At 44.4% G+C, this 22,021-nt stretch overlaps 1 protein-coding gene across 14 annotated transcripts in view; it reads right to left on the bottom strand.

The window, feature by feature from the left end:
- The window catches only part of LRRFIP1 (LRR binding FLII interacting protein 1), a 997,950-nt gene that overhangs the window by 670,136 nt on the left and 305,793 nt on the right, over positions 1–22,021 (bottom strand). For 10 of the 14 annotated variants that reach the window (XR_003942957.1, XR_003942958.1, XM_030210921.1 and 7 more), the window contains one exon: positions 13,409–13,486. The exons of the other annotated variants lie outside the window; for them this stretch is intronic. Coding sequence is in view for 8 of the 10 variants with exons in the window: in XM_030210921.1 (XP_030066781.1) it covers positions 13,409–13,486 (78 nt within the window). In the remaining 2 variants the exon portion in view is untranslated. The remainder of the gene's footprint in view (positions 1–13,408; positions 13,487–22,021) is intronic. 14 annotated transcript variants of the gene reach the window in all.

Here is a 22,021-nt window from a genome sequence, read left to right as displayed (position 1 = left end):
CCAGTCTGCCCAATAAGATAAACTCATATGTGCCACTTTTTGTGTATACCTTACTTTGATTTGTACCTGTCTTTTTCAGGGCACAGACCGTATCAGTCTGCCCAGCACTATCCCCGCCTCCCAACCACCAGCCCCGCCTCCCACCATGGCTCTGGCACAAACCGTATAAGTCTGCCCAGCCCTATCCTCGCCTCCAAACCACCAGTCCCCGCCTCCCACCACCGGCTCTGCCACCTGATCTCAGCTAAGCTCCTGAGAATCCATTCCTTCTGAACAGGATTCTTTTATGTTTATCCCACGCATGTTTGAATTTCGTTAATGCCACACTGGGAAAAGACCAAGGGTCCATCGAGCCCAGCATCCTGTCCATGACAGCAGCCAATCCAGGCAAAGGGCACCTGGCAAGCTTCACAAACGTACAAACATTCTATACATGTTATTCCTGGAATTGTGGATTTTTCCCAAGTTCATTTAGTAGTGGTTTATGGACTTGTCCTTTAGGAAACCGTCTAACCGCTTTTTAAACTCTGCCAAGCTAACCGTCTTCACCACGTTCTCCGGCAAAGAATTCCAGAGTATAATTATGCGTTGGGTGAAGAAACATTTCCTCCGATTTCTATTAAATATACTACACTGTAGTTTCATCGCATGCCCCCTAGTCCTAGTATTTTTGGAAAGCGTGGACAGACGCTTCACATCCACCTGTTCCATACCACTCATTATTTTATATACCTCTATCATGTCTCCCCTCAGCCATCTCTTCTCCAATCTGAAAAGCCCTAGCCTCCTTAGTCTTTCTTCATAGGGAAGTCGTCCCATCCCCGCTATCATTTTAGTCGCCCTTTGCTGCACCTTTTCCAATTCTACTATATCTTTCTTGAGATACGGCGACCAGAATTGAACACAATACTCAAGATGTGGTCGCACCATGGAGCGATACAACGGCATTATCCTTCTGTAATTTTTCACAATCCTGTCGCGAGTTAACGACTTTGAATAACTTTGTGTCATCAACAAATTTAATTACCTCGCTAGTTACTCCCATCTCTAAATCATTTATAAATATATGAAAAAGCAGCAGTCCTAGCACAGACCCCTGAGGAACCCCATTAACTACCCTTCTCCACTGTGAATACTGCCCATTTAACCCCACTCTCTGTTTCCTATCCTTCAACCAGTTTTTAATCCGCAATAGGACATTTCCTCCTAGCCCATGACCCTCCAATTTCCTCTGTAGCCTTTCATGAGGTACCTTGTCAAACGCCTTTTGAAAATCCAGATACACGATATCAACCTGCTCCCCTTTGTCCACGTTTGTTTACTCCTTCAAAGAATTGAAGTAAATCGGTCAGGCAAGATTTCCCCACACAAAAGCCGTGCTGACTTGGTCTCAGTAATCCATGTCCTTGGATGTGCTCTGTAATTTTGTTTTTGATAATAGCCTCTACCATTTTCCCCGGCACCGACGTCAGACTCACCGGTCTATAATTTCCCGGATCTCCCCTGGAACCTTTTTTAAAAATCGGCATTACATTGCCCACCCTCCAATCTTCTGGTACCACACTTGATTTTAAGTATAAATTGCATATCACAAACAGTAGCTCCGCAAGCTCATTTTTCAGTTCTATCAATACTCTAGGATGAATACCATCCGGTCCAGGAGATTTGCTACTCTTCAGTTTGCTGAACTGTCCCATTACGTCCTCCAGGTTTACCATGAAGTCAGTAAGTTTCTCTGACTCGTCCGCTTGAAATACCATTTCCGACACCGGTATCCCACCCAAATCTTCCTCGGTGAAGACTGAAGCAAATAATTCATTCAATCTCTTAGCTACGTCTTTATCTTTCTTGATCGCCCCTTTTACCCCTCAGACATCCAGTGGCCCAACCAATTCTTTTGCCGGCTTCCTGCTTTTTAAATACCGAAAAACAATTTTGCTATGTTTTTTTGCCTCTAATGCTATCTTTTTTTCGTAATCCCTTTTGGCCTTCTTTATCTGCCTATAACACAATGGGGGATAGTACATATATTAGGGTACACAAATTAATCACATTAAACACAAAAGTACCCTGCATCAATTTATAACACGTATTGTTTAATCCAAAGTATCAAACCACACACATATACATACACACATAAGGTAACCACAGAACTCACTCACACCTTTCATACCGCCACCTCTCAGTAATGCATGTGTTGTAGCATAACATACAGATTTTTTCACATTACATAAAACTGTAAGTCCATGTCCACTTTCATTGATGGGAAAATGACCCTATTGAATAGTTCTACTAACAAGCACCAGTCTTGAATATCAGCACAGCGCTAACTCTCCCGCGCTGTAATATGTAAGCAGATCTCCATCCACTGGTGCACACATCCAAATATTTTATCAGCTACATAGTAGAACTCAGCTCTCCACTTCAAACAACCATTCCCATGTAGATGGTGTAAGATGTTTCCTCGGTGGCGCTATGCAGCTTGACAAGCGCTAACGTCGGGAACCACTAGCACACCACATCACAGCATCAACTCCACTTAAGCTCCCCGATGCAAGACCGCATTTCGGAACTTCCTTCTTCAGGAGGAACAACACCCGACCCCTATAACAATATACATAACCACTACTTAACCGCTCTCTGACAGCTTCTTGCTTAATATAGTATCAACACTTCAATATACTCATATAATCAATTGTATGGCTGCGTACCTTCGGGAATAAACGTCCAGATTCCACCTCCAAACATAATTACCGGAACATCCGGTTACCCCGCTATTTAAATGAAGCAGCTCCACTCAACTGCGGGGAATTATAGATAATTATTCTATCCATTCAACCTCCTGTGTACTGACATCACCGCCATGCATAGAAGGTGCAATATGTACCAATACTACACAACGGACATCTTCAATAGAATGGTTATATTTAGTCCAATGCATCACCAATGGGGCATCCTTCTTCCCAGTCCTAAGATTGCTAAGGTGCTCAGCTAGTCTAATTTTCAACGGGTGTTTAGTATGGCTAATATAATTTAAAGAGCAAGGGATTATACAATAAACCACTCATTCAGTGAGGGCATGTTTACAATAGATACACCTCCCACAGGGTGAATGCTGACCATCTTGTTTTTCTAAAGTAGATCTTTTCAATAGTTCATTCATATTCGCCTCGCGTGAGTAAGTCACTTTAGGGTGCTGTGTAAACTCGGGGTGCACAGCAAGCACATGCCAAAAGTTATGAATTATCTTGTCTGTTTTTGGAGCAAAATAGGAAAAAGGTAGTACACACGCTATACTATTGTACTCTTGTCTCTTTTTTGGCAAAAATAGCCAGGGTCTATGGGCACATAACGCACGTTTATACGCCTTCCTAATTACCCACCCCGGGTAGCATTTGCTTTGACACTCCTTACACTGCTTCTTGTTATTTTCAGACGGTTCCTTCTTCTGTTTTCTGAAGGGGTTTCTTTTAGCCCTAATAGCTTCCTGCACCTCACTTTTCAACCATGCCGGCTGTCTTTTGGACTTCCATCTTTCTTTTCTAATTTGCGGAATATGTTTGGCCTGGGCCTCCAGGATGGTATTTTTGAACAGCGTCCATGCCTGTTGTACAGTTTTTACCCTCTCAGTTGCCCCCCTAAGTTTTTTTTAACCATTCTTTTTATTTTATCATAGTCTCCTTTTTTAAAGTTAAACACTAACATATTTGACTTCCTGTGTATAGTTACTTCAAGGTTGATATCAGAACTGATCATATTATGATCACTGTTATCAAACGGCCCCAGTACCATAACATCCCTCACCAGATCATGCGCTCCACTAAGGACAAAGTCTAGAATTTTTCCTTCTCTCGTCGGCTCCTGCACCAGCTGCTCCATAAAGCTGTCCTTGATTTCATCAGGGAGGGAATTGTACCTCTCTAACGTGTCCCGATGTTACATTTACCCAGTCTATATTTGGATAATTGAAGTCACCCATTATTATCATATTGCCCATTTTGTTTGCGTCTCTGATTTCTTTTATCATTTCTGCGACTACCTGCTCATCCTGGCGAGGTGGACGGTAGTACACTCCTATCACCATCCTTTTCCCTTTTATACATGGAATTTCAACCCACAATGATTCAAAGGTGTGATTTGTGTCCTGCTGAATTTGTAATCTATCTGAGTCAAGGCTCTCGTTAATATACAATGCTACCCCTCCACCAGTCCGGTCCACCCTATCACTATGATATACTTTGTACCCCGGTATGACAGTGTCCCACTGGTTATCCTCCTTCCACCAGATCTCAGTAATGCCTATTATATCCAATTTTTCATTTAGTGCAATATATTCCAACTCTCCCATCTTATTTCTTACACTCCTAGCATTTGCATATAGCCATTTAAGAGTATGTTTGTTGTTCCTATTTGCATGATGCTTAGTACTTGACACTATTGATTTGCTATCTTTTGTCTGATCTTTAGTTGTATTTAAGAGCACCTGGCCCACCACGGTCTGTTGTGCAGCCTCACTATCCAAAAACCCTATCTTCCCTGTTGTGAGGTATCCTTGCAAGATACCTTATCCCGAACCATGCACTTTTGAGCGACTGTCGGCCTTCCCCTCTATCTCCTTTTTAAATGCCGATGCCAGCAGCCTTGTCTCACTCTGGTTAAGGTGGAGCCCATCCTTTCGGAATAGGCTCCCCCTTCCCCAGAATAAAAAATTCTACCTTTGTTGTCTGGAAATTTGGCTGGTCCCAGTCTTTTTTTCCATGTTCCATGAGTCAGCCTTACAAATTGTTTTCCAGGTTGGCCTTTCCATTTCTTCTCTCACCTCTTGTCTTCTTACTTTCCTTCTGTTTGGCACTATCTTGCATTTTACGTCCCCACTAACAAATAGCTGTGTATAGAGCTGCCACGTGATCCAGTTCCAGAAGGGAGAGTTTTCAACCAGTCCTAGTGTGAACTCACATCCCAAATTCATATGGAATTTGCAGTCCCTGATTCTAACCATTAAAATCTGTGCTGCAGTACATCCAAATTGACTTAAGAAAATGCACTCATACCCCTCTACTGTTGTTTGAACAATTTATTTCCTTTGGTCCTGCTGACTCTTTTCTGTTTTTCTTTGTTTCTTCTGCCTTTGCAGGGTCTTTTGCCCATCTGACATTTCTTCTGTCTCCAAGTGCACCATCCTTCTTTCCTCTGCACCACTATTTGTCCTGTCCAGCATCTCCCTTCTGTATCCCTTGTCCCTATCCTACCCCCAAGTTCAGCATCTGCCATTTCTATGTCCCCATCTCCACCCCTTTTTCAGCACAAGCCTACCTGGTCTCCTTATCTTCCCCCTTTTCTAGCATCTGCCATCCAGGTGTCCCCATTTCTCCCTTTTCTAGCACTGCCTGTGTCCCCATTTTCCCTCTTTTTCCAGCACTACCCGTGTTACCATCTCTTCTCCCTTTTACAGCATTACTTCTTTGTCCACATCTTACCCCTTTTCACCATTGTCCCCATATCTCCATTCCCCTTTCCAGTGGTGCCCCTCTGTGTCCCTATCTCCTCCTCCCCTTTTCAGTAGTGTCCCTCTGTGTCCCTATCCCCCTCCTTTTCAGTAGAGCCCCTGTGTCCCCATGTCTTCATTTTCCAGCACTGCCTCTTTGCGTTCCAATGTCCCTCTCCTCTCCATGCCCAGTATTGACTGTGTGTCCTTCTCCCTCCCTGTCCAGCATTTACCCTTCTCTCTCCCCATGTTAACCTTCTTTCCCGTCTCTTTCAGCATGCCCCATCCTCCTTGGGGGCCACATATCTCCCTGGCCTGCTCCCACAGTCCATCCTCTGGCAGCTCCAAGGAGGTTTAATAGACAGGGGACCAAGTGACAACAAAATGTTGAAACCAATTAGGCCAATCTCACTTTCCCCTTCCCCACGCAGCTGTCATTGCTGTACTCTCAAAACAAAGCAAGCAAACCTATGAGCTGCTGCAGCCACGTTGTCACTCTTTATTGTTAAAAAAAAAATAATTTATCCTCCACCTTTTAAGACATTGCCTATCCTGCTAGATAGTGATGGCACAAGGAAAGCAAGTTTGGTCCAATGAAGACCAACTCTAAGTAACCTGTTTCTTAGCTGGGCCCTAGTATTACCATAATAAAAATTGTCACAACTGTCAGGAAGTCCGGAGTAGTGAGCCCTTGGGCCACTGCCGGGGACCAGTAGCAGCAGGTGAACCACCTAAACAGGAAACAAGGCTGTACACAGATAGGCTAGTACAAGCAGGACCGGAGCTAGCAGGATTCTCAAACAGGCTTGGCTGGAATCGGATGCTGGAACGGACTTGGCTTAGCTGGAAATGGTTGCCGGAACGGAGTTGGCTTGGCTAGAACTGGATTCAGGATTCTCGAACCAGATTCAGGATTCTCAAGCAAGTTGGTTGGAACAGGATTCAGGATTCTCACACAAGCTTGGCTGGAACTGACAGAATCCCCCTTGTAGTGACATACAATCCAGAGCTGGAAAAACTGAGGAAAATCATAAGAGATCTACAGCCGCTACTCCAAGAGGATGAAATACTGAAAGATATATTCCCATCCCCACCAGTGCTGGCCTTCCGACAGCCACCCAACTTAAAACACAAGCTAATTAGAAGTAAACTCCCAACACAGACTGAAAAAGAAGAGAAGGGCACATTTCCCTGTAATATATCCAGCTGCAAGCTATGCCAAAACATTTCACAGGACCCCACAGTCATTCACAAAGGAAAAATATTCAACATAAAGGAATCTTTCACATGCTCATCTTCCAATGTGGCATATATCATTCAGTGTAAAAAATGTAACAAAGGATGCTATATTGGAGAAACAGGCCAGATGCTTAAGACAAGATTTAATCTACATAGACATCACATAAAGAAAGCCGGTGCCAGTCAGGCTCCCACCCCTGTGGGCCAACACTTTACAGAACCGGAACACTGTACCAGTGATTTCATAGTAAGAATCCTGAAAGGTAACTTTAAAACAATACAGGAACGTAAGACTTTTGAAGTCAGAATGATTGAATATTTTGACACCCAACAGACAGGACTTAACAAGGACCTGGGTTTTCTAGCCCATTATAAATCATACAGTTGTATTTCTCTGTTTACCACCCTCCTCTCACCTACCCACACCCATCCTGTTAGACTATCAATGAAATGCTTTGATGTCCCCAAGCACACCTCTTACCCACCCCCACCCTCCCACCCTGTCAGACTGTCAAAGTAATGCTTGATGTTTCACTTATATATACTATCTGCTACCACATTTGCTTATTTCTGATCTGACGAAGAAGGGCAACCTTCGAAAGCTAATCAAGAAATGTATTAAGTTATGTTCAATAAAAAAGGTATCATCTTATTTTCTTTTCCATGTTTTATTTTGTTTGATTTCTATTGATAACCTTTAAGAGTGGACTAACACGGCTACTACACCTCTCCATTTAGAATTCTCAAACAAACAGGATTCAGGATTCTCACACAAGCTTGGCTAGAACAGGATTCAGAATTCTCAAACAGGGTTCAGGATTCCCAAACAAGCTTGGCTGGAACAGGATACAGGATTCTCAATCAGGATTCAGGATTCTCACACAAGCTTGGCTGGAACAGGATACAGGATTCTCAAATAAGCAGGATTCAGGATGCTCACACAAGCCTGGCTAGAACAGGATTCACAAACAGGGCGGACACAAGCAGGGTTTGTATATTTTAGGGGCTATAAAAAGGCTTTGGGCATGGGAAGTAATAGGATTTCTACCACCCTGAAAAGAATTGCATGTTCCGTGTAACTGACTTAATTACTGTGGCCCCATATCTGCTCCGACTGTCTTACACAGGCTGAGAACTAACAAGCTCCATAATCAGTAAGACGCCCAGAATTCAGTGGATATAAGAAAATAGTTTAATAGCATTAGCATCGGTATCTTACCCAAAGGTAGTACAGTCAATTAGGCATTCATATCTGGAACACAGTGGAGCAGCGCTTCCCGACATACATCAGGTGCAGTCTGTCCTCACTCTTCAGCCCATAACCCAGAATAGTGCCCTTTTTATACAATCATGGCACAATTCATTCCTATGGAACCTCACTTTCTCACCACCTGTCTCTGCATATTATCAGTTGATAATTATATTTCCACTTTCTAAGTATCAACATCCCCACTAACAATGCATTCATATGTCTATAACTTCAACATCTGTGACAATAATGAGCTCACACATTAATAGCTTCTGGGCATCAACATCTTTTGACTGCACTGAGTTCCCATGTCTCCAAGTCTCCCTTCAGCCCCCCTGGATGTTCAGTTTTATGTCAGTCTGACCCACTATAGTCTGCCTAAGCCAAAACATCTTTGCTCCCAACTTTTTACTACCGTCCTGTTAATTTCCTTTTACACCTGCTGTTTTGAAAACAGATTCCGGCCCCCTGTCAGGTTAATTCAGCTGCAGTGACCTAATTCATGTCAGAGATGGTTTTGATTTTTAGAGACCTAGCTCTTAGCTGTAAGCCTGAGCCCTTGGCCTGTACTTCACTGAAAGCAAGTGACAGCATATTTCTACAGTTAGAACCAAAGCTGAAGGCTTGCAGGACAGAGACAAGCAGCATGGGAACTGAAGCTAAAGACAAACAGGGCAGACTAAAGCAGGATGGGAACTGAAGCAGAAGGCTTGCACGACAAGAACTAGCAGGGCTGGAACTGCAAGAAACACACACAGACGAAAGCTCCTCAGAAGACCTCTGTTGCAAAGGCAAGTCTGAAAATTCCCAGGTGCTTAATAAAGGCAATTACAGATGAGGTCACAAGTGAGGCTTGGCAGCAGGAACACCAGGGCAAGTCTGGAGTGCTGGAGCACCAGGACTGGAATGAACTCTGGAACATGTCTGGGAAACAGGAAGAAGACAGTCCACAGCAGCCATGGGCCTGGTCACCCGGAGGTGAGGTGAGTGTAGGCGTGGGATACATTCACAACCGAGACAAAAATGCAACCATATCATGCCTCTGTGGCTATGTTCCACTAATGTTAAACAATTAACTGGATTTCTTGAAAGGATTATATAAACTTAGGATGCATGACTAGGGGCACAAACATACATTTATTTATTCAATATCACAATTCCTCATGTAGAGCCACAAAATAACTTTTTAGGGCAGATAGTGTTCCTTTTATTATCGACCAGATAGCGGTAAGAGTTTTCTGTTTGGGCAAAATATAAGTCATCACAAGAACAAAATATACGAAAACCAGTGGACTGAATTAGGGGTTTATCGCCCATTTATGTTAAACAAAAGAGATCTGCATGAAAAAAATATTTATTTTTATTTTGACTTATAAAACTACTTGCCCCTGAAACACGTACAAAACAAAATAATCCCTATCAGGGGCATTTTCGAAAGAGAAGGGCGCCCATCTTTCGACACAAATCAGGAGTTGGGCGTCCTTCTTTCAGGGTCGCCCAAATCGGCATAATTGAAAGCCGATTTTGGGCGTCCTCAACTGCAGTCCGTCGCGGGGATGACCAAAGTTCACGGGGGCGTGTCGGAGGTGTAGTGAAGGTGGGACTGGGCCGTGCTTAAGAGATGGGCGTCCTTGGCCGATAATGGAAAAAAGAAGGGCGTCCCTGACAAGCATTTGGTCAACTTTACTTGGTCCATTTTGTTTCACGACCAAGCCTCAAAAAGGTGCCCAAACTGACCAGATGACCACCGGAGGGAATCAGGGATGACCTTCCCTTACTCCCCCAGTGGTCACCAACCCTCGCCCACCCAAAAAAAAAACTTACATTTTTTTTTGCCAGCCTCTATGCCAGCCTCAAATGTCATACCCAGCTCCATGACAGCAGTATGCAGGTCCCTTAAGTAGTTTGAGTGGGTGCAGTGCACTTCAGCCTGGCGGTCCCAGGCCCATCCCCCCTACCTGTTACACTTGTGCTGGTAAATGTGAGCCCTTCAAAACCCACCCGAAACCCACTGTTCCCACATGTAGGTGCCCCCTTCACTCCTTAGGGCTATGGTAGTGGTGTACAGTTGTGGGGAGTGGGTTTTGGGGGGGGTTGGGGGGCTCAGCACCCAAGGTAAGGGAGCTATGCACCTGTGAGCAATTTGTGAAGTCCACTGCAGTGTCCCCTAGGGTGCACTACGAATGCTGGCTCCTCCCATGACCAAATGCCTTGGATTTGGTCGTTTTGAGATGGGCGTCCTTGGTTTCCATTATGGCAGAAAACCGGGGACGACCATCTCCAAGGTCGACCTAAATGTTGAGATTTGGGCGTCCTCGACCGTATTATCGAAACGAAAGATGGATGCCCATCTTGTTTTGATAATAGCGGTTTCCCTGCCCCTTCGCCAGGACATCCTTAGAGATGGTCGTTCCCGTTCGATTATGCCCCTCTTTGTGTATCTAAAAGGTAAACATCTACAAAACAGACAAAGATGTGATTCCATTTGCTCCAATGAAAAGAGAGTTTAATTCTACTTCCATTTAATTTCAGAATATTCTATCATCTTTATAACACCAGGCTTCCAAAGGCAGATTACAACTACAGTTAAGATGAACCCATCAGGAAACAGGATAGCCTCACTGAAATCTGGACATCTATATATATGAACAGTGAACAAAAATGAGCACAAACTATAGAGTTTATAATTGCAGTTTCTACCAGCTACAATAATTTTTGAAGCTGTTTTAGTGATTTTCAATTGTTATTTCTTTTCTCCTCCACCTTTTAAGGTGCTTACAAAGGACTAGATAGGCTCACTTCCACTCTGGTCTTGGGCAGCACTTTCTCCCTTTTCCATCCTCCTCCCCCCCCCCCCCCCCCCCCCCCCCAGAGTTTTGCATCTTTCTCCCTCTCTTCTACCTGCTTTCTCATCCATGTGGTCACTTTTACTGCCCTGAAGCATCGTTCTCCCTCCGGCACCAGCAATTCACAGTCAGCCTTCTGCCAGCGTCAGGGCCTCTCCTCAGGCACGTTCCCACCTCTGCGGAAAACAGGAAGTTGAATTAGAGTAGGTGGGACGCGCCCGAGGAGAGGCCCCGACGCTGTCAGAAGGCTGACTATGGGAATCACTGGTGCCAGAGGCAGAATGGCACTTCAGGGCAGTAAATTTAACCACGCAGAAGGGGCGCACGGGCAGAAGAGACAGAAAAAGATTGGAGACTCGCTCGGGAGGGGGCAGAAAAAAATATTGGCAAGAGGCACAGAGGCGCCATTTTTTCTAAAAATCTGCTTGGGGGCGTGAGTGCCCCCCCCTGCGCCCTCCCCCCCTAGCTAGGCCACTGAGGACAGTTTGAGGGAGTGGGGTTAGTTTTTGCAGAGTGGTGGAGCAGTTTGTGGGGATAGTTTTTGGGAGTGGGTAAGTCTGGGAGAGTGGCGTGGCAGATATGGGGGATACTTTTGGGGTGTATTGCAATTAACGGGGTATTGCTAAATGATTTTGCTCCTGTAATGAAGAAACAGCAAAAAGAAATAAAATGAAAATTCTTGTGAGAGGAAAAACGAAAATGACAAAACATTTTTGCTTCAATACCTCTAAAAATAATTCTTTCCAATTTCCCTTTTGGGGATAATTTTATAACTGTGTATGTGAGAAAAGTACATATTCCTTTAAAGGTAGCAGAGAATTTTTTTAAACGAAAGTTATGAACATAACTTCCATTTTGAAAATTATCTCAGAATTTATTTGCTAATCCCTGTATATTGTGCTCCGCTCTGAATAAGAGCAGAATATAAATGGTAATAAATGAAATGAAAAATGAAATCTACATCTGCTGTTTGGCATGCACAAATGTTCTATATTAATTTACACATGTACAAATGTATTTTCAAAAACATGCACATAAATGCAACCTCCTCCCCAATACCATCCCTGGACACCTGCACTCAAGTTCATGTAACGTTGCATTCCTACAACCTAAGGGCCCTGTTTACTAAAATGCGCTAGCATTTTTAGCGTGCACTAACCATAGAGATATCCTTATATTCCTATGGGTGTCTCTAGCATTAACGCATGCTAAAATTGATAGCGTGCCTACAGTATGGCTTAGTAAACAGCGCCATAAATGTGCAATTCTATTTTTGAACACTGAAATGGCTAGAACTGTTCTCTTTCCTTTTATACTTTTTACTTACAAGAATTTTCAGTAAACCTGCAGAATTTAAATCTCACAATAGCTATACAAACCATAAAGTCGAAAAAAGAGAATTATACACTAGGTAATTCACAAGCTATCCGTATACTCTAGACCACAAAAACATAGTGAGAGGGGAAGGAAATAAAGAAAAAAATCCTATTTCCTGTTAAAAATGCAAATACTGCATAACCCTTACCTAAAATACTGTTACCATCTCTGTAGAAGCACACCTGTTACACAACACTGACCATCTAGAAATTAATTTGCACCTTGCTTCACCTTCAGTCTTCCTTGGTTACTCTAATTTTATTTTTTGTATAATCTATGATTCTGCTGTACGCAGTGTACCCTATTCATTTCAATGTTCTTTCACATCCATCAGCTTCTGAATGATGAAGTAAGAACAGGGCTAACTTAAATGCTGTGGAAACAATGCATCATAGGGACAAAGACTCATTCTTTTCCTCTGAGTCTAATGCAGAATATACAGGTAGGATTTCATAAAAGGAAGTCCTGTTCAGGGTACAGCTGATCAAAAATGAGTTTCTTTTAAAGCTACAATCCCAAAATAATTTCTAGAGTTCATTTATTTCATTTATTATTAATTTTATTTCACTTCTAAGGAGATATATGTTTAAGGAACCTGAAAATGTCTCTTACTCAACCGATCTTAGCATGCTAAATTAAAACAAACTGGGGTGCTGACTCATCAGAACCCCTTGCAAGCATTACCCTAATATATGTAAAATAATAACACTCATACATATGTCCAAAAGCAAAAAAAAAAACCACTCAAATGAAAAATTGATCAGGTTTTTTTATTTTGGTTGCGACTCTTTTTTTGGATCAACAAAATGATACTGCAATATAGGAGCTTTTAATATTATTGTAAGCCTCATCATCAGATGCTAGTTATTGTCTAAAGAAGGGACCCTATAGGTCCTAAAAGCTTTTGCACATTTCTTTTTTCTAGTCCGATCAATAGTATAAGCCACAAACTCCAGCTTTTTCTCAGAACAAATATAGTTACTATAACTGCAGTAGGAATAACACCCAGACAGTAAATAATGTAATGTAAGTTTAGTGTATTTTTAAGTTTGATAGCCACTACTAAAATCATATTTTGAGAACTGTAGTTGGAACTTGGACTATATATAGCTAAACTAACCAATAAAATAAGAAATAAGTGATAGAGATCTTAGGAAGAGGGATGCACGTAGACAGAGAAAGCCAGATAGAGAAAGAAAGGAGAAAGCTCACCACAGGGCTTGCTCTAACAGAGCTGGTTCTGGATGAAGCCCGTGATCCAGATCCAAAGTAGCAGTTATATTCTGAAGGCTGATCATATATCCCCAGAAGAGAATAGGTAGAATAAAAAAGAGCATCAGTAAGAAAAACAATCCCACAGCAGCAACAATAAAATCAAACATTAGTAGCAGTAAGACAAAAAAGGAAAATGAATTTTCTATGAGCCTTATTAAAGAAACAAAATAAAAGAAGTTAGGTTACACTGTACAAGAGTCATGCAAAAAAAATCAAAAACAGGGTTTAAAGATCTTGCATGAAGGTCAGCAACTTTCTGGAGAAAGTGGTAGGTAAAGTAACAAAACAATTACTTACAAGATTTGCAATCATCCTAATACCCAATAACTATCTAAACAAGAAAATTGAACAGACGGATGTATAATAAAACATACTGTACAGAGCTGAAAACACTGTTCTTGTTCCATGATCTGATTGTTATGTTGAAAAAGGACTCTCCGTACAGGGCACTATGCAGTTCCTAATCTGTGAGCAAAGGCAACATCTCACATATTCAGCACTTCATAATACAAAGTAGAAGGACGGAACATTGTCTCCTTTTTCTTTCATTTCTGCTTCATAAACCTCCAAGCAAGAATGTAACAAGCTTGAAAAGTACACACTTATAGTGTGACAGTACAGTACATTCCCCCTTCCTACATTTGCAAACTCATGAATGCCTAAGGGAGGGGTTTAAAAAGGAAAAACATCTCTTATTAGGGCAGCACAGGATGTGGGGGTGTATGAAACATCTCTACAAGAGGTTTCCTATATAAATTTGTATCTATGTTGAGATTGTGTGCATGTACGTGTTGCGCAGGGCTGGGTTCAGAGGTGCGTGTGTGTATATATGTGGTGCAGATATAGGGAGGAGACATGTATGTGCGCATGGGCATGTGGTGTGGGGATGGTATGGAGGTATGTGCATGGTACAGGGGTGGCGTGGGGGTGCGTGTGGTACAAGGATGGTATGGACGTGTGTGATACAGGGGCAGGGTGGGGTGTGTGGTTGCAAGGATTCAAAAGTTTGGGTGTGCCTCTTGGCAACCAGACATTCTGGCCCTCATGTACTCTTCTCCTCAACCTCCCCATCTCTTTCATTCTTTCCACCCCTCCTACCTCCTGCACCTCTCTCACTGCTCCTCCCCTTTACATTCTCCCCCTTACTCTTTGCTCCCCTTCCCAGACTCTCCCCATATGTCCCTTTAAAATTGTATTATCAACCTCTGCCCTCCATTTATCGTTTTATCATTTATTGACTTGACATACCTCCTCTAACTGAAGCAAGTCAAAGCGCTTTACAATCATTTAAAAACAATATAGTAATCAGGAGAGAAAGGAACTCCATAACTGACAGGAAAGAGCAACCATGAGAGACACTCAAAACAGGACAGCAGCGCCCGCATACCACATAAAGGCAGATGCACTAAAGCTAAATGAGCCTTTAATGACCCTCCAACGAGGAAAATTTGATCCGTTGCATGCATCAAAGGGCTTTTACCGAGGAAGCTAGCAGCTAACGAAAACGGAATGGAGATGAGCAATTAGTGTAAAAACCCCATTGAAACGAGATGCACAAACCTTTTCCGATTGCCTTTACGCAGGAAAAAGGCAGGAAATCTAACGAGAGATCTGGACCTCTCGTTAGGACAGCTCTGTGCCAGGAAAAATCATTAAGTGAAAAAATAAACAAACTTTGAGCCAATCCCAGCGCATTAGCAGAGCTAAAAGCGCTGTGATTGGTCCAAAGGACATCAGAAAACACATCAAATAAAAAAATTAAAAAAGGGTCGGGAGGGGGCAAGGACGCTCGTCCGAAGCGTCCTGTGTGGACGGCCTTGCTACTACTACTACTACTACTATTTAGCATTTCTATAGCGCTACAAGGCATACGCAGCGCTGTACAAACATAGAAGAAAGACAGTCCCTGCTCAAAGAGCTTACAATCTAATAGACAAAAAAATAAATAAAGTAAGCAAATCAAATCAATTAATGTGAACGGGAAGGAAGAGAGGAGGGTAGGTGGAGGCGAGTGGTTACAAGTGGTGCGAGTCAAAAGCAATGTTAAAGAGGTGAGTTTTCAGTCTAGATTTAAAGGTGGCCAAGGATGGGGCAAGACGTAGGGGCTCAGGAAGTTTATTCCAGGCGTAGGGTGCAGCGAGACAGAAGGCGCGAAGTCTGGAGTTGGCAGTAGTGGAGAAGGGAACAGATAAGAAGGATTTATCCATGGAGCGGAGTGCACGGGAAGGGGTGTAGGGAAGGACGAGTGTGGAGAGATACTGGGGAGCAGCAGAGTGAGTACATTTATAGGTTAGTAGAAGAAGTTTGAACAGGATGCGAAAACGGATAGGGAGCCAGTGAAGGGTATTGAGGAGAGGGGTAGTATGAGTAAAGCGACCCTGGCGGAAGATGAGACGGGCAGCAGAGTTTTGAACTGACTGGAGAGGGGAGAGGTGACTAAGTGGGAGGCCAGCAAGAAGCAGATTGCAGTAGTCTAAATGAGAGGTGACAAGGGTGTGGATGAGGGTTTTGGTAGAGTGCTCGGAAAGAAAGGGGCGGATTTTACGGATGTTGTAAAGAAAGAAACGACAGGTCTTGGCGGTCTGCTGGATATGAGCAGGGAAGGAGAGAGAAGAGTCAAAGATGACCCCAAGGTTTCGAGCTGAGGAGACAGGGAGAATGAGAGAGCCATCAACAGAAATAGAAAACGGGGGGAGCGGGGAGGTGGGTTTGGGGGGGAAAATGAGAAGCTCGGTTTTGGTCATATTTAATTTCAGGTGGCGTTGAGACATCCAGGCAGCAATGTCAGACAAGCACGCTGAAACTTTGGTTTGGATGCAAGGTGAGATATCAGGGGTAGAAAGGTAGATTTGGGAGTCATCAGCATAGAGGTGGTAGGAAAAGCCATGGGATGAGATTAATGAACCAAGGGAAGAAGTGTAGATAGAAAAGAGGAGGGGACCAAGAACAGAACCCTGAGGTACGCCGACAGGCAGAGGGATAGAAGTAGAAGAGGATCCACCAGAGTGAACACTAAAGGTGCGGAGGGAGAGGTAGGAAGAGAACCAGGAAAGGACAGAGCCCTGGAATCCAAGTGAGGACAGGGTATCGAGAAGTATGCTGTGATCGACAGTGTCAAAAGCAGCGGAAAGATCAAGAAGAATGAGGATGGAATATTGACCTCTGGATTTAGCCAGTAATAGGTCATTGGAGACTTTAGTAAGCGCAGTTTCGGTTGAGTGGAGAGGGCGAAAACCAGATTGTAATGGGTCAAGAATAGCATGTGAGGAGAGAAAATCAAGGCAGCGGCGGTGAACAGCACGCTCAAGTAATTTGGAGAGAAAAGGAAGGAGGGAGATGGGTCGGTAATTAGAGGGACAAGTAGGGTCAAGTGAAGCCTTCTTAAGGAGAGGTGTGACCACAGCATGTTTAAAGGCAGCAGGGACAGTCGCAGTGGAAAGTGAGAGGTTGAGAATGTGACAGATAAAAGGAATAAGAGTAGGAGAGATGGCATTAAGAAGGCGGGTGGGAATGGGATCAGAGGAACAGGTGGTACATTTTGAGGAAGAAAGGAGAAGTGTAGTTTCCTCAATAGTAACTTCAGGAAAGGAGGAAAGGGAATGAGGGGAAGGAGAGAGAGGGGAACGGACTAGTGGAGGGAGAGCTGGTGAGGTAGAGAAAGCAAGGTTTATCTTTTGAACCCTGTTGTGAAAGAATTCAGCAAGGGTCTGAGGAGATAATGAAGGGGGAGTTGGGGGAGGGGGCACCTTGAGGAGAGAGTTCAATGTGGTGAAGAGAAGTCGAGGATTAGAGCCAAGAGAGTTGGTCAGTTGGATATAATAATCCTGTTTGGCACGTAAAAGAGCAGATTGGAAGGAGGTCAGCATGAACTTAAAGTGTAAGAAATCAGCAAGGGCCCGAGATTTCCACCAGAGGCGTTCGGCGGAGCGGGTACAGGAACGTAGGTAGCGGATATTAGAAGTCAGCCAAGGTTGGGGTTTTGTACGCCTTACAGGGCAGGTCATCAAAGGTGCAAGAGTGTCTAAGGCAGAGGATAGAGTATTGTTGTAAGAAGAAACAGCCTCGTTGACAGACGTGGATGGTGCCACAGTAGAGAGGAGGTTTGAAACATGGGAGGATAGAGATGAAGGGTCAATGTCGTGAAGATTCCTAGATAAATTAGATAGGATAGGACGGGACTGGGAGGGAGGAGATTTAAGTGTGAAAGTTATAAGATGGTGATCAGAGAGGGGAAGATCGGAGGCAAGGAAACTAGAGGGTGAACAGTTGGAGGAGAAGATGAGATCAAGACAGTGACCATTTTGATGAGTGGGGGAGGTGGAGCATAGTTGGAGATTAAAGGACGACGTTAAAGCGAGTAACGTGGAAATATAAGAGTTGGAAGGATCATTAGCAGGAATATTAAAGTCACCAAGGATGAGAGAGGGGGAGGAAGGATCATGGAAGAAGGCAAGCCAGGCATCAAAGTCACTGAGAAAGGATGAAAGGGACTTATCAGGGGGACGATAAATGACCGCTATTCGAAGAGGCAGAGGAGAGAAAAGGCGGATAGAGTGGACTTCAAAGGAGGAAAAACAGTGAGATTGAGGTGGAAGAAGGGGTTGAAATCTGGAGGAGGGAGAGAGAAGTAGTCCAACACCGCCCCCACGGCCAGCAGGGCGAGGAGTATGTGAAAATAGATAACCGCCATGGCACAGGGCTGCGACTGAAGCAGAGTCATCAGGGCAGAGCCAGGTTTCTGTTATGGCGAGCAGATGGAGGTGACGCGAGATAAAGAGGTCCTGGATATAGGGGAGTTTGTTACAGATAGAGCGGGCATTCCATAGGGCGCAAGAGAAGGGCAGAGAAGAGGAGGGGAGTAGAGGAATAGAGATGAGGTTAGAGAGGTCACGGTGAGATCTGTAGAGTTTGGATAATAGTTGGTGAGGAGGGCCAGGATTGGGATTGATGTCACCGGCTGAGAGTAAGAGAAGGAGTAAAAGAGAGCGGAGGAGAGTAGGAGAGGTGTGGCCACGAAGGCGTCGAAGGCGAGAGGTATTTAGGTGGAATGGGGAAGGCAGAATGGAGGGAAGAAAGAGACGGAGATTAAAAGCCAAAAAGGAGGAAGAGGGTAGGAGAGAAGGTGAGGTGATGAAGTCAATGGATGGGAAGTGAGTTCCTGTAGCGGAGAGAGGTAGGGGGTGAGGGAAAAGATTAGGAAGGGACAGAGCTAGGAAGAGAATGTGAATAGGGGCCTTGCCCCCCCCCCCCCCCCGCTGCTCCCCACTTTCCGCTGCCCCCTCCCCGCGAAAAAGCAAAATTCTAGCAGCCCCGGTCCCCCTCCCTTCCTGTTCCTGTGTTCTGCAGAGCTAACTCCGCCTCCCGTCATTCTTCCATCCCGTGCCCCGCCCCCGCTGCCCCCCCTGAGGTCGACTACACCGCTCCCCCCTCCACCGAGACCCCCCTCCCTATTAACGACCCGAGCAGCGCCTCTCACCTCTTTCTGAAGCGCTGCACGGGCAGGAAGATCTATTGTGTTGGTTGTAGAGTCTCCATGACGTCTCTTCTTCCCTGGCCCAGGCCCCGCCTCCTTCTGACATAGGTTACGTCAGAAGGAGGCGGGGCCTAGGCCAGGGAAGAAGAGACGTCATGGAGACTCTACAACCAACACAACAGATCTTCCTGCCCGTGCAGCGCTTCAGAAAGAGGTGAGAGGCGCTGATCGGGTCGTTAATAGGGAGGGGGGTCTCGGTGGAGGGGGGAGCGGCGTAGTCGACCTCAGGGGGGGCAGCGGGGGCGGGGAACGGGACGGAAGAATGACGGGAGGCGGAGTTAGCTCTGCAGAACACAGGAACAGGAAGGGAGGGGGACCGGGGCAGCTAGCATTTTGCTTTTTCGTGGTGGGTGGGAAAGCGGCAGAAAGTGGGGAGCAGCGGGGGGGGGGGGGGCAAGGCCGTCCATACAGGACGCCTCGGACGAGCGCCCTTGCCCCCTCCTGATCCTTTGTTTTTGGATTTTGCTGACCGGGTAGCCACGTGTATGTGTTGTGGCTTTTTTTTTTGTTTGTTTTTACGTTTGCAGCATGCGCAGAGCAGCCAGCAAAACGCTTGGCTGCTCTGCGCATGATTTAGGGGCAGATTACCGATGTGTATTGTGATTCTTTGATACATTGTACGTTTCAATACCGATCTGAGCATGTGTGACTTTTTTTTTTGGTGCATTCTTCGTTTTTTAAAAATCGTTAGGGACTTTAACGATTTTGATTTTTTTACGTTTGGTTGCTGCATCTGCCTCTTACACTACAATCTTTATATACAAGAAACATCCAGCATCTATTCTTTGTTCAAGGCCATCATACTTGTCGCAGCAGGTGTTAGAAATAGGCTATTAATTGACAAATGCCAATTGAAAAAGGATTTTAGGGAGGCCCAAAAAAGGGGATAAGATTTCTCCAACCGGGGAGTCTGCGGCAAAGAATTCCACAGAGCAGGGGCAAAAACACAGAAAGCAACAGATCAGTTGGACTCCCATCTCGCTTTAGAAGGGGGTGGTAAAACTAGTCTATTATCGGTGAGATCGCGGAGGGTACATGAAGGGATATATGGTGTGATCAGAGACCTTAAGTAGGAGGACAGAGCTGTATAAAGAACCTTGTGAGTGAAAGTAAGGACCTTAAATTTGACTGTAATTGATCGGAAGCCAATGGAGACTTTTGAGAAGGGGGGTGGTGGTGTGGAAAGGTGATCATATCGCTTTGCCCAACAGATAATGCGTGCAGCTGTGTTTTGAAGAGTTTGGAGACATTTAAGATTGGATTTAGTAATACCAGCATACATGTTACTAAATGGACTTGGGAATCATAGCGAGAGTTTATATAAGCATAGAAAAATGAGCAAAGTCAATTGAAATTGATGGAATTACAAATTGACTGCAAGCATCTCAGAAAACAGAAGCCTATTTTTAACACTTGCAAAATCTGAGGGGTGAAGGACAACGCAGAGCCTAAAAGTATACCCAAATATATAAACGAGGTGACAGTATCAATTTGTCAAAGAGAATAGGCTTAATCAAGGGAGGAGCCACCACCCCTATAACCCAGCTAGACACCATCTTATCTGGGTTCAGCACAAGCTGATGTTGCCTCAGCAATGATGCAACATCTTGGAGACAGTTTCGGAGAGGTTGAAGGTTTATGGAAGTTGGATCTGTATAGCTGACAAGGAGAACGTTATCTGCATAAGAATAGGCGCTAATGCCCCAAGTGTGGATTAGTAAAGCCAGAGAGCTGACAAACAAATTGAAAAGGGAAGGGGATAACACAGAACCCTGGGGGATGCCACATGATAGAGTATAAGGAGAGGAGCTTGATGTTGCTTTCAGTACCCTGGAAAGAATGGTTTTCTAGAAAGGATGTGAACCATTTATGAACTGATCCTGATAGGCTCAGAGAGGACAGACACTGGAGGAGGAGAAAGTGATTAATCAGGTCGAACGTGGCTGAGAGATCTAACAACACTAATAGTGTGATATTCCCATGCTCCAAGTGGCAATACAGCTCACTTAGAAGCGAAGTAATGACTGTTTCCGTACTATGCCCCACCCTAAACCCTGATTGATGCGGGTGGAGTGCATTTACAGCTTCAATGTAGGATTGGAATTGTTGGAGAACCACGGATTCCAGTATTTTTGACAGGTATGGAAGATTCGATACAGGATGACAGTTACTAAGTTGCATGGGGTCTAGATTAGGTTCCTTCAAAATTGGCTTAAAAAGGGCTTCCTTAACAGATAGAGGAGTGGAGAGATGAATCACAACCATGGTGAAAAGAAATGGTAGCAGACCCATAAAAGGGACTTTCAGCAAATTTGATGGAAATGGATCCAGGGAACAGAAAGTGGGATTCCGTTGTGAGAGGGTTTTGATAAATGAATCAAGGGATGGAATTTTAAAAAGAACTCCAGGATGCTGTTTGAACCTGTGAGGTAGGAGGAGGAGAGGAATGGTTAGAGGGTATTATTATAGTACTGGGAGGGGCAGAAAAGGAGGATTGGAGTTTCTCAATTTTAGAAATGAAGAAGGTTGCTAGAGTAAACCACTTTATCGAAAACCCTGAAGAGTTTAGCGGAATTAGAGGCCTGTTGAATATGATTGGAAAAATAATTCCTCTTTGCCGTACAGATCTGAGCTGTGTTGTACTGATGTGAGTGCCTAGTATGTTTAAGAGATTTGTTACACTTTTATGCCAAAGGCGCTCTGCCCTGTAAGCCTGATGCCTGCATAGGTGCAATCCAGGGTGTTACCAAGGTTGTCAGTTAGTGTTTCAGTTCTGAATGAAAGTAAGTGTGGCAACCTAGTCTAAGGCCTTCTGTAAAGCTAAGTTACTTACCTGTAGCAGGTATTCTCCGAGGACAGCAGGCTGATGGTTCTCACATGTGGGTGATGTCCACGGCAGCCCCAGGTCCGGAAAAGCTTCCTAGAAATAAAGCTTGCTAGAGCCATCGAGCGCGCGGGCGTGCGCACCTAGCATGAGCAGCCATCTTCCCGCCCGTCACACGAGAGTCCCACTTCAG

This window comes from Microcaecilia unicolor, chromosome 7, assembly GCF_901765095.1.
Source record: "Microcaecilia unicolor chromosome 7, aMicUni1.1, whole genome shotgun sequence".
Classification (NCBI taxonomy): domain Eukaryota; kingdom Metazoa; phylum Chordata; class Amphibia; order Gymnophiona; family Siphonopidae; genus Microcaecilia; species Microcaecilia unicolor.
Note: the sequence above shows the minus strand (reverse complement) of the source record. Positions and strands in the feature narration are given on the sequence as shown.